Below are 27,142 nucleotides of genomic sequence, written 5' to 3'. Positions count from 1 at the left end.
ATGATGTGGGAGGTACATATAGGTTATTAGGTATATAAATCGTGATTTAAGTGTGAGTTTAGCATGGTAGACCCCCATTATTTATTTATTTATTTATTTAAATGTATTAACGTCATGCCATCTGGGACCCCCTGTCCTGAAGAGTTTCAGCATCCAAGGGCAGTTAGTCAGTCCTGTAAAAACAAAAGGGTAAATCAACACAGAAAATGATGAGAGAAATAAGATTATGAATGAAAATATATTCTTACTGGACCAAAAAAAAAGTCAGATGTGTAAAGCAAGTATTGGAGACCATATCTGAGCAGGTTTTATCGGTTAATTTATTTGAGTAATTAAACAAATGATTTAAGAATGAACAGTGTTATCAAAAAATTTCTAGGAGGGGGCCCAGCGCCGCTTTGTGCGTATCACGGGCCTGTAAAGTCCATTATTGCGCCCCCTCTCAGGTGTCCCAAGAGGATAAATACTAGGCATTTTTAAGAAATATTAAGGAGTTAAGTTATATGGAACTTAAGAATACTTTATTAGCAATTGTCAAAATGACACCCCACCCCAAATTAAGTCATGTACGGGCCTGATGCATGTGGCGAGTGCTTCCTGAGAGGCACTCGCCAAGCTTGGCAAGCGCTCAAAAAAAAAGTTAGCCAATATGCTGTGGTGTCCCAACTTTTTTGGAATTGGGGTTGTATAAATGAAGGTGTGAGTGGGTTGCAAAAAAAAAAAAACCCAGCCCCGGGTTTCTTGTTTTACCCATAGACATATAAACATAGACGCCGCATTGAGCTGGTGGCCCGTTGCTGGGATACGTCAGAGTGTCCGCCATATTGGATGTGGCAAATCTTCCCCGTAAACCAATGCAAGTAAATGGACTGAACTTCATAAAGCCCCTTTCTACAATAACATTTAACTCGATGCCTTTTATTCACCCATTAACACACACACGTATATATTTGGGAAACAAACAGGCATCAAAACAACACACAACTTTTAATGTGATGGTTATAAATAGTGTGCGAAATACCCTGTACACTTAGCCTAGTAAACTAGACCCAACCGCCTAGCGGCCAAAAATATTTTTTGCCTAGCGAATGGGTCTAGCCTCGCACCATATAAACAAAAACACCCCGGGCATCAAATCATGCCCGCCAATCACAACGCAAGGTTTTTGTTTGGATTCTTTGGGCGGGCTTTTGCAGGAGTGACGACAAAGCTGCGCGACGCTGGAGAAAGCACAGCAGGAAAGATGGCTACGGCTAGTGAACAGCGCGCGTTTGACTCTGCTTTGGAATCAGTTTTAGAATAATTAGACTTGGAGTTTTCGTTGAAACATGAGCAGGAAGAGGCTCTCCGCTCATTCCTTTTCAAGAAGAACGTTTTTGCTGTTTTGCCGACCGGCTATGGCAAAAGTCTGATCTACCAGCCGGCTCCGCTCGTAGCCAAAAGGATGGGGCTAGTTTGTGCAGTACGAAGAATTAATAAACAGCTTTGAAACATTACTTTTTGATTGTTTCTTATTTTCCCGTTATTTTAAATTTAAGGGAAATTATTTCACCAAACACCACTAAATAAAAACTCTCAAAAACAGTTTAAGCAAACCCTTGAAAAGCACTTGGAAAAAAATGTGTATGTGGTACAGACTCCAAACTTGTGGTCATTATCTCCAAACTTCTTAATATCTAGAACCTGTTTATTAATTAATACGCATTTTGAAAAATTATTTATTTCAAGGCCTCCCCCACTGCTTTCTGTCGCTCTGACTACGTCACGGTCACTGTTGCGCTGATTGGTCAGAGCGTTGGCCTATACGCACAGAGACAGTTTGAAAGACAGCGGTTTGTTCCTCCTACCCGCTTCGGAAATGTCTACGGATCGAGGCCAGACTAAATATTCACATTTAGTCTGGCTTGCCAGGCTACTGTACACTGCAAACTAGTGACAGATACGCGATAGATAGCTCAGGTAAGCTAATCAGTCAGCATACCGTAGCAAGCTACCAAAACCTGAGGCCACAATAACCAACCTACAAGACTGAATATGATAAATGATGGAAATAGTGGAAAAACTGGAAATAGTGAATGAAAATAAAAATGTACTGTTTTATTTATTGAGTCACCACACAGACCTACTCTCGTTGAATAAAGTGAGCTGAATGAGTGCCAAACTGAGTTCGGCCAGGTTCTAACGTCATACCAAAACAAAATACATCACTGATTCCTTCACATTCAGAAAGGTTAAAAACATTCATCATACGTTCAAAAACGTTCATCATAGTGTGGCACTGTATTATCTAATTCTCACTGCTTATAACTCTGCACCTACCCGGTGGAGATGAGCTGGGAAACTGAAGACTGAAGGAACAGCTCCCTCTCTGATCCTGACTGTCTGACCTGTTCTGTCAAAATCCTCCGTTCTGAAGTGTTCACTGCAGAGCATGGATGACGGAGTAGCAGAAAACCCTTCCCGTCGCACAGCTGTCTCCCACTGCTTTTTCATGTCTTTATTTTTGGGAAACCTACATAGTATGTGAAAAGTTAGCTAAGCAACTAACAACAATCAGCGTAGTTATAGTTACGAAGGAAATACTTCGTTGTTTGGAGATAGGTTTCACTGAGCGGCTATTATGCGCGAGACTTCATATTAGCCACAAAGTCAGAAAAATCTGTTCGTAAAATTACGTTATAATGACCAAATACAATGAAAAGTGTTTTTCCAGTCTCACCTGTGAAAGGTAATCCCATGTGATCTCGTTTGGACGGTAAACCTGTTGGTACAGTTAAACGCAGCACATGAATGAGGCATCTTTATTCTCAGCTACTGTCTAGACGCTATACCAGAGACGGTTGAAGAATCTCCACTTTGCCCCATCCAATATGGCGGCGAGGATGACGTATGATTCTGCGCAGAAGGCGGCGTCTATGTTTATATGTCTATAGTTTTACCTTTGTTTTCCAGGGCATAACTGTAGAGCTCGTATTTAATAATTAAAAAAAAAAAAATCAAATGGAAATGTCAGATATGATTATGGTTGAGCATGATGCAGATACAGGTTGTGACTGCATTAAACTCCTGTAAGACATGTAGCAGGAGTCTGGTTATGGGGAGATTTTCATGGTTTGAATATATGAGTTTGTTTGCAGGACAAAGTGTTCATGCCACCAGCTGACCCTGCAGGCCACAGGGTGTACTCCTGGTGGGCAAATCAATCCCAATGCTGGCTACAACTACAAAAGACTGGATGAGTGCTTACCTACTGGGTTGGTATCTCGCACACATGAATACGCATTACATCAGTGTACTACAAATAATAAAAACGATCCCTCTAGTTGATCTTCCTGCCTTTTGCTTTGTCCCCTTCAGGATATACGAGTGTAACAAGCAGTGCCGCTGTAACCCTCAGATGTGCACTAACCGCTTGGTGCAGCACGGCCTTCAAGTGCGTCTGCAGCTCTTTAAGACCCAGAACAAGGGCTGGGGAATCCGCTGCCTCGACGATGTCGCTAAAGGCTCTTTTGTCTGTATCTATGCAGGTACTGAATGAGCTCATCTGGATCCCTGCTCTGTCCTTTTCTCTATTTTCTTTGTTAAATATGAGTAACGGTAGCTCAGTGATTAAGATTAAGAGGATCTCTGTGTCTGAATTGTGTTCTGACTCCCTTCCCCATCTCCATCCTTGATCCAGTTCTCTGTGAAGTCATTTTGTGTATAACTACAAGTCCTGAAATACAAAAGCTATTGATCGAGTCTGTAAAAAAGGTGTGCTCGTTCGAAATCAGTCATTCCATGCCTCTCTCAGGGAAAATCCTGACGGACGACTTTGCGGACAAGGAGGGTTTGGAGATGGGCGATGAATACTTTGCTAACCTGGACCACATTGAGAGCGTGGAGAACTTTAAGGAGGGCTACGAGAGCGAGGCACACTGCTCGGACAGCGAGGGCAGCGGTGTAGACATGAGCCGGGTCAAAATGGCTCAGTCCCAGCAGGGCAAAAATGGCCCCAAGACAGAGGACCGCAACATGAGCAGCAAAGGTGAGAGATCACCACGCATGAAATATGAGCATGCTAGTAATGGCTAACTCAGCCTGGGCGTGAAATTTATTTCAAATCACAATACAGGAAAGTGAGACGGTTGAGTGAAAAGCTGATATTGAACAAATGGCCATCAGATAAAGAGTTTTGTATTTGGGAAGTGTAGTCGCAAAAGATACGGATGGAATAAGATGAAGCACGTTGACAGACATGTCAGATAACGTTATCCAGGGACAAATGTCGGCCCGGGGGCATTTTGAGTTATTGACAGATTCAGAAAGTACAGTTTCTAAGCTTTCCAATGATGCCTTCCATGTGGAGATCTGACAATATTTGAAGAATGTGTGGCCTTTTGAAAGTGCATACCTCTTAAAACAGAAAAGGGAGAAAATCGCCCTCAAAGTTTTCCATCTCAGCTACTCTGGGTGCAGGGCGGGCACATAATGGTGCTCATTTGCATGACATTAAGGAAAACCCTACCCCCTACGAGCTAGCACGATGCTACTTTCATGTAAACAAAGATCACCACGTCAATTTTCCTTCCATGCAAAGTATGCCCAAAACAATTATGAAGTGCAAAAATAAGTCCTAAAGTATACTTTAACGTTTTGTGGTTGAAAAATTACTCACACCGTAAGAAAGATAGCACGATGATGGCACAACTAACACAACGCTAGTTTCATGTAAAGCCTCGGTCACAACTACGGTGCTCCTACGGCCGGTCGACATGCAAAAAACGCAAGAAACGCACGGAGGGCGCGCGTGAAACGCACGAGAGCGCGCGTGTGATGTGCTGATTTTCGAGCCGCAGACCGGCTGCAGAGGTTCTTTGTCATGTCAAACAAACTCTACGGGTGCTTACGTTTTTTTAGGTTGCAAGACAAACTTACAGCCAACGCGCGTCTTTCTCCATGAACAAAAAAAAAAACGCAGCGATTTGGGGAAACGCCAAAAATCACACGGCCAAAAAATCGTACGTCCGGTTGTGACCTAGGCTTAACCAAACCACAACACTCTCCGTTACATGCAAAAATAACCACACAGCCTTAGATTAATAAACTTACCCCATCAGAAAGAGAAACGGCGCCTGGCACACATCAATGCCTCCGATGGAATGTAGTCCTAGAACGGTCCGTGTATCATCCGATCATTCATGTATTCCATTCAATCTGGAAAACGAGGTTGCGGGTTTTTTTGCTAGAAATGGTTATCTCCGATGTAAATACCGTGCATCTGTTTGCTTCGTGGTGTTTCAGCTCCTCTGCGCTCTGTTTAGCTTGCTCATTCCATAGTGAAATTGCACGTCTGTATGCAGCTTAAGTAGCCATGAGCTCAGCTCGTATCATACAGCTGATTGGCAAAAAAAAAAAGACTTAAATCATCATGTGAATGGCCCATATGGTAATTTACCCACACCCCCCAGCAGGCTACAGTCCTGACAAAAACGAGACCATTTGCAACAAAAAATGTATGCTTTTCCAACAAAACAATCTATTATCTGAAATACTGATTGCATTCTTCAAGATCTCAACTTGCACATGATGGAAAAAAACGAAAATCACAAATTTCGAAAAAAAAATGCTTCTTTTGCAATTATCTCAGATTCGTTTCAGCCGACATGCGTCCCTGGATTTGGTGAGGGGTCACATATGCATGTAGCTTCATGACCAAATAGTTAGAGACTTTTACTCTTCTGAAAAAGTGAAAGTGAGATTCTGTCTCCCAGGCCAGGACTCTTCTGATGAGGGCGAGAGTGATGATGAGGACAAGGACGAGTCAAACGGTGATGAGAGCGATAGCTCAGATGACACTTTCGTGAAGGACACGTACTTTTCCTCCAGCTCAGTGTGGAGGAGCTACACGACACGCCGACAGGCCAAAGGCATGAAGGAAGGTAAGGATAAAGCTTAAATATGTTAAATCGGATATATCCTAGTCCTGTTATAAGATACAATATTCCTTTATTGATCCCCATGAGGGGAAATTCAGGTGTTGCAGCAGCTCAAGTACAGAGTAAAATATATAGATAAATGTAGGTTAAGTTAAAAAAAAAAAAAAAAAAAGACAAGGCTATAATCACGGGTTTCAATCATTTAGTTCGATAGCATGCAGTATTGTTAGCATATCGCTTATCCTACGTGTATTACGTCACTCTACCCAATGGAGAACGAGCGTTGAATATGGTTTACGATGTTGCATGGTTGTCAAGACATCATGACGTCACGCATCGGAGATGTAAAACTTCCACGCTAGCGAGCGACTGACAATTTATAAACAAACATGACTGCCAGGTTTGCTTCGTTAAATACAGAAGATTTTGAGAGAATTTTGAAAGAGAAAGGCGCGTCGAACACCCGAAAGGAATGTAGTGTTATAATAATAATGGCTTTTTTTTTCATGGTATGTCAGATATGTTCCATTCAATATCACGAGAAGACTTGTTCAGTATCATGCTAGCTGAATGGAATATATCTGATATACCACTCAATGCCAGCCAATATTATTTAAATATAGTATCAAAGTCAAGGTCCCTTCCACGTGAGGATCTGGTCTTCCCAGGCAGTCTTCTGTCCCAGTACTAACCAGCTCTTTTGAGGCATGGCGCTAATCTCCATTTCCATAGTTCTCAGCCTCTCGCCTATACAGCTAGGGTTACAGTGGGGGGCTAGTCCTCTGGTAACCATGAGAGTTTGACTCCCTACTCGCATCTGTATTGCAGCGTGCCTTGCCAGATGGTAATAGGTACCTTTTTTATGATGGTCTTTGGTACGACCTGACCACAAGTAGATCTCCCAGTCAAGAGACGGACAGGCCAACCACTAGGCCAACTCGTTTAAATATTGCTCATTCTCATGTCATTATCTCTAGCCGCTTTGTCCTGTTCTACAGGGTCGCAGGCAAGCTGGAGCCTATCCCAGCTGACTACGGGCGAAAGGCGGGGTACACCCTGGACAAGTCGCCAGGTCATCACAGTGGTTTAAATATAGTATAAAATAGAATACAACCCCAATTCCAAAAAAGTTGGGACAAAGTACAAATTGTAAATAAAAACGGAATGTACTAATTTACAAATCTCAAAAACTGATATTGTATTCACAATAGAACATAGACAACATATCAAATGTCAGAAGTGAGACATTTTGAAATTTTATGCCAAATATTGGCTCATTTTAAATTTCATGACAGCAACACATCTCAAAGTTGGGACAGGGGCAATAAGAGGCTGGAAAAGTTAAAGGTACAAAAAAGGAACAGCTGGAGGACCAAATTGCAACTCATTAGGGCAATTGGCAATAGGTCATTAACATGACTGGGTATAAAAAGAGCATCTTGGAGTGGCAGCGGCTCTCAGAAGTAAAGATGGGAAGAGGATCACCAATCCCCCTAATTCTGCGCCGACAAATAGTGGAGCAATATCAGAAAGGAGTTCGACAGTGTAAAATTGCAAAGAGTTTGAACATATCATCATCTACAGTGCATAATATCAAAAGATTCAGAGAATCTGGAAAAATCTCTGTGCGTAAGGGTCAAGGCCGGAAAACCATACTGGGTGCCCGTGATCTTCGGGCCCTTAGACGGCACTGCATCACATACAGGCATGCTTCTGTATTGGAAATCACAAAATGGGCTCAGGAATATTTCCAGAGAACATTATCTGTGAACACAATTCACCGTGCCATCCGCCGTTGCCAGCTAAAACTCTATAGTTCAAAGAAGAAGCCGTATCTAAACATGATCCAGAAGCGCAGACGTCTTCTCTGGGCCAAGGCTCATTTAAAATGGACTGTGACAAAGTGGAAAACTGTTCTGTGGTCAGACGAATCAAAATTTGAAGTTCTTTATGGAAATCAGGGACGCCGTGTCATTCGGACTAAAGAGGAGAAGGACGACCCAAGTTGTTATCAGCGCTCAGTTCAGAAGCCTGCATCTCTGATGGTATGAGGTTGCATTAGTGCGTGTGGCATGGGCAGCTTACACATCTGGAAAGACACCATCAATGCTGAAAGGTTTATCCAGGTTCTAGAGCAACATATGCTCCCATCCAGACGACGTCTCTTTCAGGGAAGACCTTGCATTTTCCAACATGACAATGCCAAACCACACACTGCATCAATTACAGCATCATGGCTGCGTAGAAGAAGGGTCCGAGTACTGAACTGGCCAGCCTGCAGTCCAGATCTTTCACCCATAGAAAACATTTGGCGCATCATAAAACGGAAGATACGACAAAAAAGACCTAAGACAGTTGAGCAACTAGAATCCTACATTAGACAAGAATGGGTTAACATTCCTATCCCTAAACTTGAGCAACTTGTCTCCTCAGTCCCCAGACGTTTACAGACTGTTGTAAAGAGAAAAGGGGATGTCTCACAGTGGTAAACATGGCCTTGTCCCAACTTTTTTGAGATGTGTTGTTGTCATGAAATTTAAAATCACCTAATTTTTCTCTTTAAATGATACATTTTCTCACTTTAAACATTTGATATGTCATCTATGTTCTATTCTGAATAAAATATGGAATTTTGAAACTTCCGCATCATTGCATTCCGTCTTTATTTACAATTTGTACTTTGTCCCAACTTTTTTGGAATCAGGGTTGTAGAATAAGGACAGTTGCTTACAAAAGACAGCAACAAACAACAAGAAGTAGCAGCAGCACTAAATCCACTAGTGGTGGATATACTACTGGTGTGTAAAAACTCGTGGCGTAGAGCCATATAAAGTGACCCAGTGAAGTGATGTACCTGATGTCCATTGTAATATGCAGTCCTACGTTTTCAGAAGATGTCCAGGAATATAACTGTTATGTTACAATTATTGATCGTTTTCATGATGACCCTAACCCGATGTGTCATAACGTTTAATAATTCGGCAGCTTCTGTCATATGCTAATTTTTTAACTAGGTGTCTTCTAGTTAGCATATGGCTTCACCATCACAGCATTTGATTTTCATGATCTGACTAGGATAATCCCTCAAAGAAAAAGTATTGTAAACATTATGGCACAATGAGCTTCATTTCTCAAGCTGAATATAAATGACTTTTATATTTGTAAATCTTTCACAGGCGCATGTATTTTAAAAAATAAATAAATAATGTGGTATTCATGAAAATCCAGTTAGTTTGGGGAAAGAATTATTCATATCCCACAAGAGCTCCTGAGTGCAAATTTACATACTCGATAAGCAGACTTAATGATGGGCTTAAAAACCAATAATTGTCATGAGATACTGCATCGTTATATATGGATTACTTTGATAAGAACATGTATAGCTTATTTATTTCAACTACCCACGTACTCGCCAGCCACTTTATTAGGAACACCCATCCCACCTGCTGTTTGATGCAGTTCTCTAATCAGCCGATCCCTTGACAGCAGCACGATGTATAAAGTCATGCAGATCCACATCAGGCGCTTCAGTTAATGTTCACTTCAAACATCCGAATGGGAAAAATTGTGATCTCAAAGTGGGACTTTCACTGTGGGTGTTGGTTTGAGCCAGATGGACTGGTTTGAGTATTTCAGAAGCTGCTGATCTCCTGGGGTTTTCACACACAACAGTCTGTAGAGTTTACACAGAATGGTGCGAAAAACAAAAAACATTGAGTGAGTGACGGTTCTGTGGGTGGAAACAAACGCCTTGTTGACAAGAGAGGTCAGAGGAAAATGGCCAGATTGGGTCGAGCTGCCAGGAAGGATATAGCAACCCTTTATAACCGTGGTGAGCAGAAAAGCATCTCCGCATGCAACAGCAGAAGAACACATTGGGTTCCACTCCTGCAGCCAAGAACAGGAATCTTAGAATCAAGAACACGTTCCTGTTAAAGTGGCCGGTGAGTGTAATTGCTTTAAAATTTTGTGAAACTAACATCACTTAATGTTAATGACTAGCAAGAAAGCAAACCAAAACAATTTACGTTTGCATTGAATATGCGCTGAACTTTTAGCATTCAGTAGTTCAGCTTGTAAAGGGGAGACACGGGTATCATGCACATTTTGACATCAAACGAGACGCGCCGAGGTTTATTTCATCATTTAAAAATCTTTGAATAGTATTTTACTACTCCTTAAATGTTAGTCAAGCCCTGATAGCCTCAAGAGTAACTTCTCTTACTTTTAAATGTACCAGTATTTATTGGCAAATCACTCACTCACACTCTCTCGGGATACAGCTGGTCCTGCATTTGGCTTTTTTTTTTTCCTCTGAGCTATGCCATTTATTTAGGCACACAGATAAAATACTGTTTGTACTGATTTCAGTTTTCGGTCCTAGGCTAATCTGTGTTTTTATCCCCCACTGGCCGAAAGGCCCGAAGGGGGATTATGTCGTGGCGATGTCCTGGGAAGGGCGCTCACCTTCTGAAATCAACTCCTCTCGCAATTTTTGGAGGAATTTCATGCAACTTGGCAGGATTCTTTGTTATATGTCACTAATACGCAAATTGCAATTTTGTTAAATTGGGTCACATTTTACCAGAGTTACAGCCCTTGATTAACAAAATTATACTTTGACAATTTCATGAGTGTGTTTTTCCTTCTGAAATCAACTCCTCTCTCAATTTGTGGAGGAATTTCACCAAACTTGGCAAAAGGCTTTGTTATACGTCATTAGCACGCATGTTATTTTGTTCAATTCGGTCGCATTTTACCAGAGTTGTGGCCCTTGATTAATGACCTTGTACTTTTGACAATTTCATGAAGGTGTGCTCGCCTTCTGACATCAACTCCTCTCACAATTTTTGGACAAATTTCTCGAAGCTTGGCAAAAGGCCTCGTTTTATGACGGTAATGCGCATATTGCAATTTAATTTCGTTTGTGAAAACTTTACCAGAGTTTTGACCCTTGATTAAATAACTTGTACTTTGACAATTTCATGAGGGTGTACGTTCTTCTGAAATCAACTCCTCTCACAATTAGTGGCGGAATTTCACCAAACTTGGCAAAAGGCTTTGTTATATGACAGTTATACGCAGATTGAAATTGCGTTTAATTTGGGCAGATTTTCCCAGAGTTCTGCCCTTCATTATTAACAAACTTGTACTTTGGCAATTTCATCAAGGTGTGCTTGCTTTCTGAAATCAACTTCCCTCATAATATTATCCCCCGCTGGCCGAAAGGCCCGAAGGGGGATTATGTCGTGGTGATGTCTGTCTGTCTGTCTGTCTGTCCCGGGAAGCGTACTCACCTTCTGAAATCAACTCCTCTCACAATTTTTGGAGGAATTTCACGAACCTTGACAGGAGTATTTATGTCACTAATACACATGTTGCAATTTTGTTCAATTCAGTTGCATTTTACCAGAGTTCTGGCAGAGTTGCCAGCAGTGGATATTGTGCTCTCTGCGCACTCTTGTAGTTTCCTGGCTGAAGCAGCTAGATTTTGATTTAAAATGTCCTGGTATTTCATGGAGTCCATGATGCTATGTACCCTAACAAGGTTTCATCAAGGTGTGCTTGCTTTCTGAAATCAACTTCCCTCATAATATTATCCCCCGCTGGCCGAAAGGCCCGAAGGGGGATTATGTCGTGGCGATGTCTGTCCGCCCGTCCCAGGAAGGGTACTCGCCTTCTGAAATCAACTCCTCTCTCAATTTTTGGAGGAATTTCATGCAACTTGACAGGATTCTTTGTTATATGTCGGTAACACGCATATTGTAATTTCTTTCAGTCACATTTTACCAGAGTTATGGCAGAGTTGCCAGCGGGGAATACTGTGCTCTCAGAGCACTCTTGTCTTTTTCCATTTATGCCATAATGACAAAAGTCATTTGAATATATAATACAAAAAAAGTAAAGCATCAGGCAACAAAGTGCATTGTCTTTGCAGTGCCCTCATCTGATTGATCACGTGTTCTCTTAGTGTGACTGAAGACCTTGACATGTCACTTTAACAGATTGGTTTATTGCCAGATTATCAAGCAACATCCATTTACTCTCCATGAGATATAATGAAGTGGAATAGAGAGATTGAGTTTTAGTCATGAAGAGCTCAATTACGCACTGACAGTGAAGTGATGTGGAGGCATAATTAAGGGGGTTTGTGCAAGCCTGCGATTAGCGCAATTATAAAATGGCTTCACATTTATCAACTCTTTCATTCGCAGTAGCACGCTCTTCTCCTTTCTCTGTCACTCCATGGACAGCATTTTAAGGAATTCTTTCAGCACAGTGACTCAATTTTCATAATTTTGCCTCTGTACACCACCACCACCACCACGATGGATTTGAAGTGAAGCAGTCAAGATGTGATTGAAGTGTAGATTTTTTCAGCTTTAATTCAAGGGGCTTAACAAAAACATTGCATTAACCATTTAGGAATTAATCATTTTTTTACACATTCCCTCCATTTTCACCGGCTCAAGGGTAATTGGATAAAGTAATTGGACTGATAAGCAGGTTCATGACTAGTGATGGCCTGTTTTCCTTGTTCTTTCATGACAAATTAAAGTGAAGTTAATGTCCCGAAACCCCACTTTTTTTCCTTGTACAAAGCAGCAATCATGTGTTTTCAACTCCTAGCTGATCGATGGACAATTAATACGATTCGCCGATGTTCACTGAATCTGCCGAGACTGATCTAGAAGATCCCGAAGGGATGCGTGACGTCACGTGTAACAATCCAGGTGTCAGTTTCGTTCCTGTGCACAGCAGTAGTTAGAGCAGTCTCGATATAGAATGACGTTTTGGAGAGAATTCTAATTGTGGTTAGGATTCTTGTATGTCAGTTAAAGGGGCAGATGATTTATCAAGGATATTCCGGAGTAAATGGTTATCTTTTCGAGCCCCCAAGATGAGAAACAGATGCCAGTTCATGACAATCCCACTCACTGCTGATAGTGCACCACCAGCCAGAGAGAACTGGAAACACAGATTGGTTTGTGGATTTTTAATCTAAGCTGGCTGCTGCAAAATATAGTGAAAATATTTACACGTACCTCAATAAAAGCAGAAATATAATCTTTAAAACATACATTTGTTCAGTGTAATTACTGAAAGAAAATATGAAGTGGGTGATAATAGGGGAATCGACGAACTGTCCAAATGTCTCATCAAATGTTTTTTTTTATTAAATAAATGGGTTTCTTTTTTTTTTTTTTTTGCTCTAATAATTCCCATGTGGTCGTTCTGGTGATGGTGAACACTTGATGAATCAGATTTATTAGTAGTAGGCCTAGTCATCTGTAGATCTATGTGCAGTAAACAGTGGGTCTAGACTCTAGCATCCCTACTGTCTGTGCAGGTTAGAACCTGTGCATGTTATGATGTACCAGTGTGTATCGGTGTACATAAATGTATTTATTTTTTTCGTGGTCCAGTTTCCATCAAATCGTGCGCTCTGATTGGTTTGTGAGTGGTCCGGAATCCTACGATCTGGCAAGCAAACGGAGGTCATACACGATACTCATCTCATCTCTAGCCGCTTTATCCTTCTACAGGGTCGCAGGCAAGCTGGAGCCTATCCCAGCTGACTACGGGCGAAAGGCGGGGTACACCCTGGACAAGTCGCCAGGTCATCACAGGGCTGACACATAGACACAGACAACCATTCACACTCACATTCACACCTACAGTCAATTTAGAGTCACCAGTTAACCTAACCTGCATGTCTTTGGAGTGTGGGGGAAACCGGAGCACCCGGAGGAAACCCACGCGGACACGGGGAGAACATGCAAACTCCGCACAGAAAGGCCCCTCGCCGGCCCCGGGGCTCGAACCCAGGACCTTCTTGCTGTGAGGCGGCAGCGCTAACCACTACACCACCGTGCCGCCCAAAATGGAGGGAATGTGTTTAAAAAAAAAAAAAAAGCTGTAATTCCTAAACATTTAATGCTATTTATTTATTTATTTATTTATTTATTTTGTTAAACCTCCTTGAATTAAAGCCGAAAGTCTATACTTCAGTTGTATCTTGATTGCTTCGTTTCAGAGCCATTGTGGTGGTGTACAGAGGCAAAATTACAAAACTTGTATCACTGCCCAAATACTTATGGACCTGACTGTATATCTGTCTAGTCAAAAGTTTACGTACAAACATGAATGTAATGGCAGTATTGAGCTTTCAGTGATTTCTTTAAACTGTGTTGTTTTTTTTTGTGTTTTTGTTTTTTTCCCCCTGTGGCAAAATGATTATACAACATACATTGGTGCACAAGTTTTTAATTAATTTTGGGTTTTCTGAAATCAACACAGGATCAAAATTATACATACAGGGTCAAAAACTTACAAACACCCACTTATTAATTCAGTGGTTCTGAAAGTTCCAAAATGTCTTAACTTGCCAATGCCCCTTAACTTCCTGTTAGGGATCGTGATTAACTCCAGCTGGTAGCTTCTCTGTGCCAACATAAAAAGGGTTTGATTGACAGCACTCATTGGATTGGCCAACATGCAGTACAGTGGAAAAGTCCAAGAAGCTCAGTGCAAATATGAGAAAGAGGATCATAGAAAGAGCAACACACAACTCAGTAATGTCTCTAGGAGCCGTTTCTAAACAAACATAGATTCCAAGATCATTTCAAGCAGTTGTGCGTAAGAACAAGTTATTGGGAAATGTATCCTCTTGGCTGGAAGAAGACCCAAACTGTCCCCTTCAGCAGAGATGAAATTGGTTTGGAAGGTCAGGAGCAACTCAGGAACCACCAAGGCACAGACCTGCCGTGAACTGGAAGCTCCTAGAACACCGGTATCGCTGTCTACAGTTAAGTGAGTCGCTATGGATTGAAAGGCTGCTGTCCAAGAAAAAAAGCCTCTGCTCTAAAATCAACATCTTCAAGCTCGACTAAAGTTTGCAGCTGACCACATGGACAAAGAAGAAGCCTTCTGGAGGCATGTTTTATGGTCATATGAGACAAAGATCAAGTTTTTGGCCACAATGACGAGTGTTACAGAGGAACATTGTACCAGCTGTTAAAGCAGATACGCAGAACCATGGCCTCACTTTCGTTTATAAATGCCTTGAGACTTCAAGAATGGCACAGGAATAGTTTTAAGCGTCAACAATAAAACTAATATAGTCATTTTTACGATTAAAGTGATTCATATACAGTAGGCAGCGGTCGGAGTGAATGACCTTGACGTCCGTAACGTCACAGCAAGTCTATCGGTCTCATCGCCATTTCCGCTATACTAAGACACAGAGCTGACTGCAACTCCGATCCTCCATTTTGAGCTAATTTATCGCCATGCCACATAGATGTGTTGCTGGCCAGTGCAGCAACACGACAGAAGGTGGATTTGCGTTGTATCCGTGGCCCAAGAATGTTCAAACTGCAAAGATTTGGATGCATTTTGCGAGAAGTTCACGGGCACATTGGGTGCCTACGAAGTGGTCTCTCCTCTGCTCTGCACATTTTACTGAAGACTCGTACGAGACCTCTGATCTGTTGAGGAGCGTTGGCTATAAGCCTGTTTTGAAAGAGGGTGCAGTATCAACAATTAAATAAAACTACAAGAAAAGGAAAGCATTTATTTTATTTATTTATTTTTTTAAAAGAAAGTAAGTTCAGTTGCACCAGATCTCCCGGAGTGTGAGCCAAGGGTTGTTGGTAAAACCCAGGACGCAACATATCACTCAGGCAGTGACCTCCCCTCGGTTGTTGCTAAAACCGATGACGTCCCGTCCCGGGTTTTAGTAATTGCCTGAGCCAAGCAGTAATGGCGGAGTACACAGTATGGAGAAAATGGAGAATGAGTGGAGCAGCAGCCGCCTGATTTCTCCACTGGATATTGCTGCCATCTCACCCTTACATGGAAGAAGCGAATGAACGGGGAACTGAACGAACAACTGAAAGTCAGATTGCTTCAAAACAATTGGCCACAAGGTCGGCCTTCAAGAAGCGAGAACACAGACGGGTAAGCTGTGATTCTCATTTGAATTTAAAAAAAAAATTGTTGTTTACCTGCATTTAGATTAATACATGTAACTTGTATGGTGAATTTAAGTTACCGGTATAAGATTATTTAATTTGCTTCAGAATGTAATTGTCTCAGTTCATCTGATTATTTAATTAGCATTTTATGTTTTATCCGTGAAAATGCATGCATGTACATGTATGTTGCATAAGTTATAACACTTATCCTGTTTTAATGAGAGTCAACCCACAATCAGTGAAGTCAAATCAGTCTTAGTTGAGCAAGTCGGTAACGGTATTTCTTACTTTCACCATAAATTTTTACAACCCCAATTCCAAAAAAGTTGGGACAAAGTACAAATTGTAAATAAAAACAGAATGCAATAATTTACAAATCTCAAAAACTGATATTGTATTCACAATAGAACATAGACAACATATCAAATGTCGAAAGTGAGACATTTTGAAATTTCATGCCAAATATTGGCTCATTTGAAATTTCATGACAGCAACACATCTCAAAAAAGTTGGGACAGGGGCAATAAGAGGCTGGAAAAGTTAAAGGTACAAAAAAGGAACAGTTGGAGGACCAAATTGCAACTCCATTAGGTCAATTGGCAATAGGTCATTAACATGACTGGGTATAAAAAGAGCATCTTGGAGTGGCAGCGGCTCTCAGAAGTAAAGATGGGAAGAGGATCACCAATCCCCCTAATTCTGCGCCGACAAATAGTGGAGCAATATCAGAAAGGAGTTCGACAGTGTAAAATTGCAAAGAGTTTGAACATATCATCATCTACAGTGTATAATATCATCAAAAGATTCAGAGAATCTGGAAGAATCTCTGTGCGTAAGGGTCAAGGCCGGAAAACCACACTGGGTGCCCGTGATCTTCGGGCCCTTAGACGGCACTGCATCACATACAGGCATGCTTCTGTATTGTAAATCACAAAATGGGCTCAGGAATATTTCCAGAGAACATTATCTGTGAGCACAATTCACCGTGCCATCCGCCGTTGCCAGCTAAAACTCTATAGTTCAAAGAAGAAGCCGTATCTAAACATGATCCAGAAGCGCAGACGTCTTCTCTGGGCCAAGGCTCATTTAAAATGGACTGTGGCAAAGTGGGAAAACTCTCTTGTGGTCAGACGAATCAAAATGTGAAGTTCTTTATGGAAATCAGGGACGCCGTGTCATTCGGACTAAAGAGGAGAAGGACGACCCGAGTTGTTATCAGCGCTCAGTTCAGAAGCCTGCATCTCTGATGGTATGGGGTTGCATTAGTGCGTGTGACATGGGCAGCTTACACATCTGGAAAGACACCATCAATGCTGAAAGGTATATCCAGGTTCTAGAGCAACATATGCTCCCATCCAGATGACGTCTCTTTCAGGGAAGACCTTGCATTTTCCAACATGACAATGCCAAACCACATACTGCATCAATTACAGCATCATGGCTGCGTAGAAGAAGGGTCCGGGTGCTGAACTGGCCAGCCTGCAGTCCAGATCTTTCACCCATAGAAAACATTTGGTGCATCATAAAACAGAAGCTACGACAAAAAAGACCTAAGACAGTTGAGCAACTAGAATCCTACATTAGACAAGAATGGGTTAACATTCCTATCCCTAAACTTGAGCAACTTGTCTCCTCAGTCCCCAGACGTTTACAGACTGTTGTAAAGAGAAAAGGGGATGTCTCGCAGTGGTAAACATGGCCTTGTCCCAACTTTTTTGAGATGTGTTGTTGTCATGAAATTTAAAATCACCTAATTTTTCTCTTTAAATGATACATTTTCTCAGTTTAAACATTTGATATGTCATCTATGTTCTATTCTGAATAAAATATGGAATTTTGAAACTTCCACATCATTGCATTCCGTTTTTATTTACAATTTGTACTTTGTCCCAACTTTTTTGGAATTGGGGTTGTATTTATATGACTTTGGTCTATAGCTGTCAAAGACCTCGGCCTTAAAACCAGTTCCCGCTATGACGTCACGCACTCGGCTGGCTGGCTGGCTCAGCGGGGCAGCTCGAATGCCAACTTTGCTGTCGATTTTAACTCTCAAAAATATATATTTTTAATTCCCATTTATGCAGCATACAAGAGTCAAGGATGGAGATACTATCCACTCAGAAATGTATTTAAAAATAAAGGTTCTGCGTATCTCCTTTAAGCATGGTGGTGGTAGCATCATGCATTGGGGCTGTTTTTGCTGCTAGTGGAACTGCTGCATTGCACAAAGTGAATGGAATGATGAAGAAAGAGGAGTACCTCAGAATTCTTCAGCATAACCTCAAACTATCAGAAACTTGTGTTCTCCAACAGGACAGTGACCGCAAATACATATCAAAGCTGGATGTGGAATGGATAAAACAGGCTAGCATTAATCTTAAAACAAGTCCTGACCTCAACCCTGTTGAAAATATATGGACTATGGTTGAAAGTCGTGTCCGTACCAGGAATACAAATTTAATTGAACTCTGCCAATTCTGCAAAGAAGAGTGAGCAAATATCAAACCAGAATTTTGCCAGAAACATGTTGATGGCTACCCAATGTGAAACTTGCTAGGGAACATTTAAACAGTGTTGTAGTCAAGTCACTAAACCTCAAGTCTGAGTCCAGTCTCGAGTCCCCAGTGTTCAAAAAAAAAAAGTCGAGTCGGTTGCAAGTAATTTTAGGCATTTTAATTCTGAATTTCTTCCTCTGTGCTTCTCCCTCCAGAGAGTCAAGACAGTAAGGATGGACTGAGCATGTCGGCAGGAGGAACAGAGGACAGGAAGCAGCCCCCTGTGCCGGAGGAATGTGGGAAGAGTAAAGTGGCCTCATGGCTGACCAGCCAGTCTTCCTCCACCGGCGCACCAAATATAAAAATGGAGGGTGGGATGAAGACTGAGAAGAAGGTGAAAGGATATCAACCACATCTGTTTCTCTCTACCCGTTCCTCCCTCTCTCCATCCATCATAGATTTTCTCATTTTTATTCCTCTTGTAGGAAGTGATGACCCTGTCTGACAGCGATGATGTGCAGACTATCAGCTCTGGCTCTGATGACAACAAAGAGCGTGAAAAGAAGACTCAGGGTAAGGGAAAAACCAAAAGAGACCCCAAATGATGTATTGTTAACCATTTTTTGCATTCTGAATTGGTGCATTTGTGGGCATAGGTTGTCTGTGCGTGAAATTGAGGGCGCGCATTAAAGGGTTTGTCCTTATTTCTGATATTATCATAATCAATATTGTTAAAGATGTATATATTTAGACATGTGTTGACCCTTAAAGCCAATATGGTCATTGCTTTGAAGATAAAACGTTTGTTGTTGGTAGCATTGGAGTTTAAAGTGTTATGTAATGCCTTTTTGTAATGAATATACATCATTAGTAATGACCAAAATGAATTAATAAAGCAGGGGGGAAAATAATATATAAATTATTTTATTATCAAGCGCAAAACTATCAATAAATTGTGGCTTCTGGATCCCAGAAAAAAGGCAGCCTTGCCTCAGGGCTAATCTCGCATGATGTCACACGTGGAACCCCGGTTATCTGGGTCATTTCTGTTTATCTGACTCTGTGCTTGTTTACTCACCAAGATTGGATATTGTTGTAGGAATCTTACAAAAATAACGATGGGAAAGCACTGTGTTGTGTTTGGATGTTCAAATCCATATACAACAGGACGTTCAGTTCACGAATTTCCAAGAAAAAAAACAAAAAACGCGGATCTAAAGTGACAGTGGGTGAGGTTTGTGCAAACGAAGCGGACAGATTGTGTCACTTACTAATAATAAATCTGCTTCAAGTGTTCCACCACCACCAGAACGACCACATGGGAACAGACATTTCGTTGTCCGGTAATTACCGGACATTGGCCGGAAAAAAAAAAAAATGTCAGAGAAAATAAAATCTCACTGGTCAAATTGTCCGATTGAAATTGACTAATAATCCCGTCTCTCTAACACAATTTGAATTTCAGAATAATACTACCATTTAGGTCTAATGTAGTAACACAATATTAAAATAAAATAATTTAACCTAATAAAAACACATCGGAAGGAACATGTGTGATTGGCCGACCAGCGTTTGTTTGCAGCAAAGATTCTACAGCGTAATCTGCGTAAAAATAAACATGACAACCACTTTGTTTAGTGAACGCGGCTAACATCTTCTGCTAACAAACAAATACCTAGGCTAAGTTGAAATATGGCCGGTCCCAGGCAGACTAGCCTTAAAAGTTTTTTTTCAGAGGCCAGATGCAACTCACAAGAGAGGTGATGGTGAATCCCATGATCAACGCTCTGTCCCAGATGTTCCGACAGCTCCACCTCCAGAGAAAAAGCAAAAGTGTCGGGGGTTTCGTTCGGAATGGAGTGAAAAGTTCCCATGGCTGAGATGTGAGGTAATTGGTGGTAACGATCAGAATGGTTGTTTCCCATTTCACAAGCGTTGAGTCTGCAGACACCACTCTTATCGATGCCGTGGCCCTGCGACAAGATGCCCTCGCTGTGATGACAGCGCTCCGTGGCTATGGAAGATTGCAATTCGCCACAGCCTGTGAAGTCCTCATACGGGATTTCAACGAAATATTTCCAGAGTGGGCCAAGCTCACCAAAATAGCCTGTGTGATCCCTGTCTCGAATCGGATCAAGACGAAGCAGCGAAGTCGCCTCTCAGACAACAAGGTTACGCGACATATGCGCATCGCCAGTTGTGGAGAGACGCTGCAAAGTTTCGATTTCATGTCGGCAGCTGCCAACTTCAACACTGCCAAACAGCGTAAAAAGTAGGAGTTCAATTATACGAGGCAGTGTTATGAATAATTTGATAGTTAGCCTACTATTTGACAATTTAACCTGCACCATTCAGGTGCACGTCAAGACACAGTGTTATTATTAGGCTGTTATTTAGTCTTATTTGTTTGATGTGGGGATGGGGGATTAATTTATTAAACCACAAGGAAGAACCTGTATTTTTTTTCTGATTTGTTTGATATGGGGAAGGATGATTGCTGGTTCATCATTAATGATACGTTTCTTAAAAATAACTCGGGCACCTCGTGCGAATAACGCATGGGGTCGTTTGCGCAACGAGTGCTCATGGAATTATTTGAAAGTAAGGCCAATAAACATGTTGCATTATTTTTATACGGTCTAATTGTCATTCTTTAAGCTACTAGTCTACTTCCAATTTTTCTGCACTAGGCTAATTAGGAACAATGGAATATATGACCGGCAGAATTTTTTTCTAGCGGAAACGCTGCATGGGAATTATTGGAGCAAAAAAGAAACCCACTGATTTTAATAAATGACATTTGATCTGACATTTGGACAGTTTGTCGATTCCCCTATTATCTCTCTCTCTCTCTCTCTCTCTCTCTCTCTCTCTCACACACAGTGCACCAGACTCAAGGTTATGAGCAACATTTACACTCTCGCGACATCCAATCTTATCACATCTGATGCACTTTAACAGGAAGAAAAATGTGCGTGCACAATCATCCTTAATTATTAACTGAAATGTGTTAAATGCTCTCAGATTGCAGTATTTGAAGACTTGATTTGTTTTTAGTTTTGTTCAGGAAAACATGATGGAAAGGTAACCACCATGTTCTGCATATATTTCTCTCTCTACCTCACCGTCTTGTGCGCACCACAGAGGAAGACCGTCGTGAACTGGCAGTTTCTCGTCTTGGGGGCTCGAAAAGATAACCATTTATTCCAGAAAACCCTTGATCATCATCTGCCCCTTCATCCGACATACCGTATAAGAATCCCAATCGCTATCAGAATTCTCTCCAAAACATGATTCCATATCAAGACTGCTCTAACCACCGCTGTGCAACATGAACAAAATTGATACCCAGATTGTTACATGTGTGACGTCACGCACTCCTTCGGGATCTTCCAGTTCAGTCTCGTCAGATTCCATTAATAAAATCGGCTTATCTTATTGATTTTCCATCAATTTCTGGCCTTTTGGATCAGCTATGGTTCGAAAACACATGGTCAGTCAACATAATGATTGTTGCTTTGTACAAGGAGGCATTACATACACTCTAAATTTCATTTAGCTTTATAACAATATTTGTATAAAAGTGAAGAACATAAGCTTTTCTGAGTTTTGCAAGACTTTCTTAAATGTTCAAAGTCACCTGTCAATCTTATATCAACCTTGAAGCCACTTTTCCACAGAAATGTCCCTGGTGGCTGTCTTGTAGCATTTTCTCTGTAAAGTATTCCTGAAAAAAAAAAATTATTAATCGAAAAAGGCCCCAACTTTGTGTGAAATCAATATGACCTCATATCAAAAACTGAAAAAAGGCCAGTCTGACCTTGTCGTGAAATAAACAAACTGCATCAATGTGTGTAGTTATTCAACAACTCTTTATTAGACAAGAGTTTTCTCACCAGAAACAGTGCAATACTGCTTCTGTTCACACTACACATCGATTTCCATTGAATTACATGACTTTGTTACACTTTTTAAAAAAAAAAAAAAGGAGGGGAAAAAGCCACCATAATTCAAGGCACCTGTCCAAATGTCGTGCTTCAAATCCTTGTCTTGGAGAGATTATATCATTTATTTATTTATTTAATACCCCCACTCCGTCTGTATCTCTGTCCATCCGAAAACCCCTTTTTCTCAGCAACTACAAATCACAACTGCTTGATATTTGGTAGAGTGTTTCAGCTTGGGGTTCTATACCGTGTATACCGTTTTCAGGTCTGTCGCACATCCACTTCCTGTTTACCAACTGAATGTATTTACGAAACGTACAGGGTGGATTTTGACGCCATTTCAAGACGCAACATGCTATTTCAAAATGCCAGTTTCCCAGGATGCTATTTGAAATCCCTGGGGAGAGACACGGCTCTTTACTTACTTGTTTCAGGGTTCATTATTTGTTGAAGTCAACATTCTGATATAAGCTGGAGTGGGGGGGGGGGGAGATACGCAAGTGAGCAGTAGCTCACAGTTGATCTTGTTTGTTCTTTGCAATCTGAGGTTTGCGTCTTCATGGTAAGATTTTGCAGAAAGCAGAGCTTTATATATTCAGTTTTTTTGCTTGAATGGAAATTTTCTAGAACCCAGGCACCCAGGTCTTTTTGACTCTCCTATTAATCTCTTGCTCACTCGCGTGTGCGCTCTCTCTCTCTCTCTCTCTCTCTCTCTCTGTCTCTCAGCGGTGGTGAAGAGGCAGGTGGCGGTGAAATCGACGCGAGGCATTGCTTTAAAGTCCTCGCACAGCATGATGGTGAAAACAGGAGGTGGTGGAACTGGGGGCTCGGCAGCCAATCAGGGCCAAGGAGGCGGTACCGGAGACAACAATTCCAAAAGCACACGGCAGTTCTTTGATGGGGAGGAGTCATGTTACATCATCGATGCCAAACTTGAGGGCAACCTTGGACGCTACCTCAATGTCAGTACTGATCCTCTGATCTTGGAGGCAGAAAATTTTTCTTTTAGTTGTTTTTTTTTTTTCCCCCCCTCCATCCTAATTCTACATCGTCTTAAGTTAGTATGACTTCATACTGCAAAGCTTCATGGCCTTTAGTCTGTAACTGCCATGTGCTACCATTTTGTGAGGAATTTAAGAGAAGATTGTGCCCCCCCCCCTTTATCTAACCCATCTTATTCTTATCTTACAGCATAGCTGCAGTCCTAACCTTTTCGTCCAGAATGTGTTTGTGGACACACATGACTTGCGATTTCCGTGGGTGGCCTTCTTTGCCAGCAAGTATGTTGATATTTCATTTATATACCACAGTGCTGTTATTCTCAAATCTGATTGGTCAGAAGGTGTAGAGTCATTTTCTACAACAGCAGCTCTGACAGTAGTGCCAGTTATAATTCAAATATTTATGTGCTCGTTCTAATACGTTATCGTTTCTATAGTAACAGCTCATTCACAGCGACTTGTATGATGGACACTCCACATAATTGAAGACTAATAAATGGATTTTGCTTTTTTAAGACAGAAGAAAAACCTCTAAACGTCGATAAAGTGAGGTTTCTGTTTTGAGGTGTTTATTTAACATTTATGAAAGGAGTCTCTGGTGTTAGCACTTTTTAACAGATAGTATGTTCACCACCACGGGAAAGTCTTCAAGACAAAGGGGTTTGAAATTTCTGTTTTCTCTGTAACATTAGGCATAATAGACGCTCACTGGTGGTGCTGTGAAAATTGTGCATGCAGGCGCTTATCTAAGTTTCCAAATCCGTCATTGCTTAACTCTTGAATATTTTCTATCATGAATTTAAAAAGCGTATGATCTCTGCTTTCCAAAGAAATATCTCATTAAGATTTGTTCAGTACTTTGGGAGTAATGGCAGGTTGAAGTTGGTACAACAGAATAAAAGCTTTGCTCGCGTGACGTCGGGAAACTGACGGTGCTTTTTGAGTTACGGGAAAGCGGTCAGGCTCGCTCTCTCTCTCTCTCTCTCTCTCTCTCTCTCTCTCTGTCTCTCCTGATCAGTTTCTGACTGGGTTACTCATGAATATCAATCAGATACCTTTTATAGGGATGTTCACTCGCTCTCACTGTTTCTGATGAAGTATTCAACAAAATTTTCCGTCTGCTAGTTTTGATGTTATGCTCCATGGGAGACGTTGAAGTGAGTTTTCATAGCTTTACCTACAGTGGTGCTTGAAAGTTTGTGAACCCTTTAGAATTTTCTGTATTTCTGCATAAATATGACCAAAAACATCAGATTTTCACACAAGTCCTAAAAGTATATAAAGAGAACCCAGTTAAATAAATGAGACAAAAATATTATACTCGGTCATTTATTTATTGAGGAAAATGATCCAATATTACATATCTGTGAGTGGCAAAAGTATGTGAACCTCTCGGATTAGCAGTTAATTTGAGGGTGAAATTAGAGTCAGGTGTTTTCAATCAATGGGATGACAATCAGGTGTGAGTGGGCACCCTGTTTTATTTAAAGAACAGGGATCTATCAAAGTCTGATCTTCACAACACATGCTTGTGGAAGTGTATCATGGCATGAACAAAGGAGATTTCTGAGAACCTCAGAAAAAGCGTTGTTGATGCTCATCAAGCTGGAAAAGGTTACAAAACCATCTCTAAAGAGTTTGGACTCCACCAATCCACAGTCAGACAGATTGTGTACAAATGGAGGAAATTCAAGACCATTGTTGCCCTCCCCGGGAGTGGTCGACCAACAAAGATCACTCCAAGAGCAAGGCGTGTAATAGTTGGCGAGGTCACAAAGGACCCCAGGGTAACTTCTAAGCAACTGAAGGCCTCTCTCACATTGGCTAATGTCGATGTTCATGAGTCCACCATCAGGAGAACACTGAACAACAATGGTGTGCATGGCAGGGTTGCAAGGAGAAAGCCACTGCTCTCCAAAAAGAACATTGCTGCTCGTCTGCAGTTTGCTAAAAATCACGTGGACAAGCCAGAAGGCTGTTGGAAAAATGTTTCGTGAACGGATGAGACCAAAATAGAACTTTTTGGTTTAAATGAGAAGCGTTATGTTTGGAGAAAGGAAAACACTGCATTCCAGCATAAGAACCTTATCCCATCTGTGAAACATGGTGGTGGTAGTATCATAGTTTGGGCCTGTTTTGCTGCATCTGGGCCAGGACAGCTTGCCATCATTGATGGAACAATGAATTCTGAATTATACCAGCGAATTCTAAAGGAAAATGTCAGGATATCTGTCCATGAACTGAATCTCAAGAGAAGGTGGGTCATGCAGCAAGACAATGACCCTAAGCACACAAGTCGTTCTACCAAAGAATGGTTAAAGAAGAATAAAGTTAATGTTTTGGAATGGCCAAGTCAAAGTCCTGACCTTAATCCAATCAAAATGTTGTGGAAGGACCTGAAGTGAGCAGTTCATGTGAGGAAACCCACCAACATCCCAGAGTTGAAGCTGTTCTGTACGGAGGAACGGGCTAAAATTCCTCCAAGCCGGTGTGCAGGACTGATCAACAGTTACCGGAAACGTTTAGTTGCAGTTATTGCTGCACAAGGGGGTCACACCAGATACTGAAAGCAAAGGTTCACATACTTTTGTCACTCACAGATATGTAATATTAGATCATTTTCCTCAATAAATAAATGGCTAAGTATAATATTTTTGTCTCATTTGTTTAACTGGGTTCTCTTTATCTACTTTTAGGACTTGTATGAAAATCTAATTGTTTTCGGTCATATTTATGCAGAAATATAGAGCATTCTAAAGGGTTCACAAACTTTCAAGCACAACTGTACTTATTTTTTCAAATCAAACTGATTCCTGTAAATAAATAACTAGTTTAGAATATAACTGGAGTTGTTTTGATGAAAAATATTGAGCTCTTAGTGGTCGGAATGATATATTTTTTTAAAAAACGGAAGTTAGAAATGCGAGTGTCAATTTCAGCTCAGTTTATTGTGAGAGTCACATCCAGTTTTTTCGAGGTTCACCTTGAAAGCTGTGAACGTTAATCGAAATAATCATTTATATTCTTTCATATAAACATTAGTAGGCCCTACTTAGAAATACAAAGGCCTACAGAGCATAAAGAGGGGATTAGAAATTATCTTTTATTCCTTTTTTATTTTGATTGAGAATGGTAGATGCGAATCATGTTCAGTGCTTATTTATGCAGATTTTATAATTAGCATTGATTTTCTCCTTCTTTGTGATGTGTAAATGAGTTAAGATCAGCTTTATATTGCACAAATAAAGCCATTTGGTGAAACTTTGAAGAAGAGAGTGTACCGATTTTAACGTTTACCTAATTCGCATAATCAATACTAATTTGCTTAATAGTTTTTTACTAATTTTTCAGTGTACAGCCGTCTATGTGCCTGCCAATTTCCATGCAAATATCTTGAAAAATAGAAAAGTTATTAAGAAAAAAATCATTTGATCTCCTTTATTAATGAGGCCCATTTTGGACCATGTTGTCCTCGTACACAATATTACATCAGTTTTCTAAAAATTTAAGCTGTTTTTTCAGTCTTTGATTTGTAATATCTCAAGAACAGAAATATATTTTAATTCTGTAATTCAGTTCTGAATTCACTGTGAGCAGTTTCAAGCAATTTGAATTTTCATTTGACATGCCTAATAACATGACCTGTTATTATACTATATTATTAATGACATAACATGAACTATTTCATTAACTGAAACGGGGGAGAGGGAGATGGGAAGAGAGGGAGAGAGAGGGAGATGGGGAGAGAGACGCAGATGGACAGAGATGGAGATGCAGAGAGATGGCAAGAAACACAGAGAG

General features: G+C 40.9%; 1 protein-coding gene across 4 annotated transcripts in view; it reads left to right on the top strand.

Moving 5' to 3' along the window:
* Positions 1-27,142, top strand: part of setdb1b (SET domain bifurcated histone lysine methyltransferase 1b) — a 96,121-nt gene that overhangs the window by 66,469 nt on the left and 2,510 nt on the right. For all 4 annotated transcript variants that reach the window (XM_060921580.1, XM_060921579.1, XM_060921581.1 and 1 more), the window contains 8 exons: positions 3,138-3,254; positions 3,358-3,527; positions 3,794-4,027; positions 5,754-5,921; positions 18,609-18,787; positions 18,879-18,966; positions 23,067-23,302; positions 23,532-23,620. In XM_060921580.1, the coding sequence (XP_060777563.1) occupies positions 3,138-3,254; positions 3,358-3,527; positions 3,794-4,027; positions 5,754-5,921; positions 18,609-18,787; positions 18,879-18,966; positions 23,067-23,302; positions 23,532-23,620 (1,281 nt within the window). The remainder of the gene's footprint in view (positions 1-3,137; positions 3,255-3,357; positions 3,528-3,793; positions 4,028-5,753; positions 5,922-18,608; positions 18,788-18,878; positions 18,967-23,066; positions 23,303-23,531; positions 23,621-27,142) is intronic.

The sequence above is a fragment of the Neoarius graeffei genome, chromosome 5, assembly GCF_027579695.1.
Source record: "Neoarius graeffei isolate fNeoGra1 chromosome 5, fNeoGra1.pri, whole genome shotgun sequence".
NCBI classification, from domain to species: Eukaryota; Metazoa; Chordata; class Actinopteri; order Siluriformes; family Ariidae; genus Neoarius; species Neoarius graeffei.
Note: the sequence above shows the minus strand (reverse complement) of the source record. Positions and strands in the feature narration are given on the sequence as shown.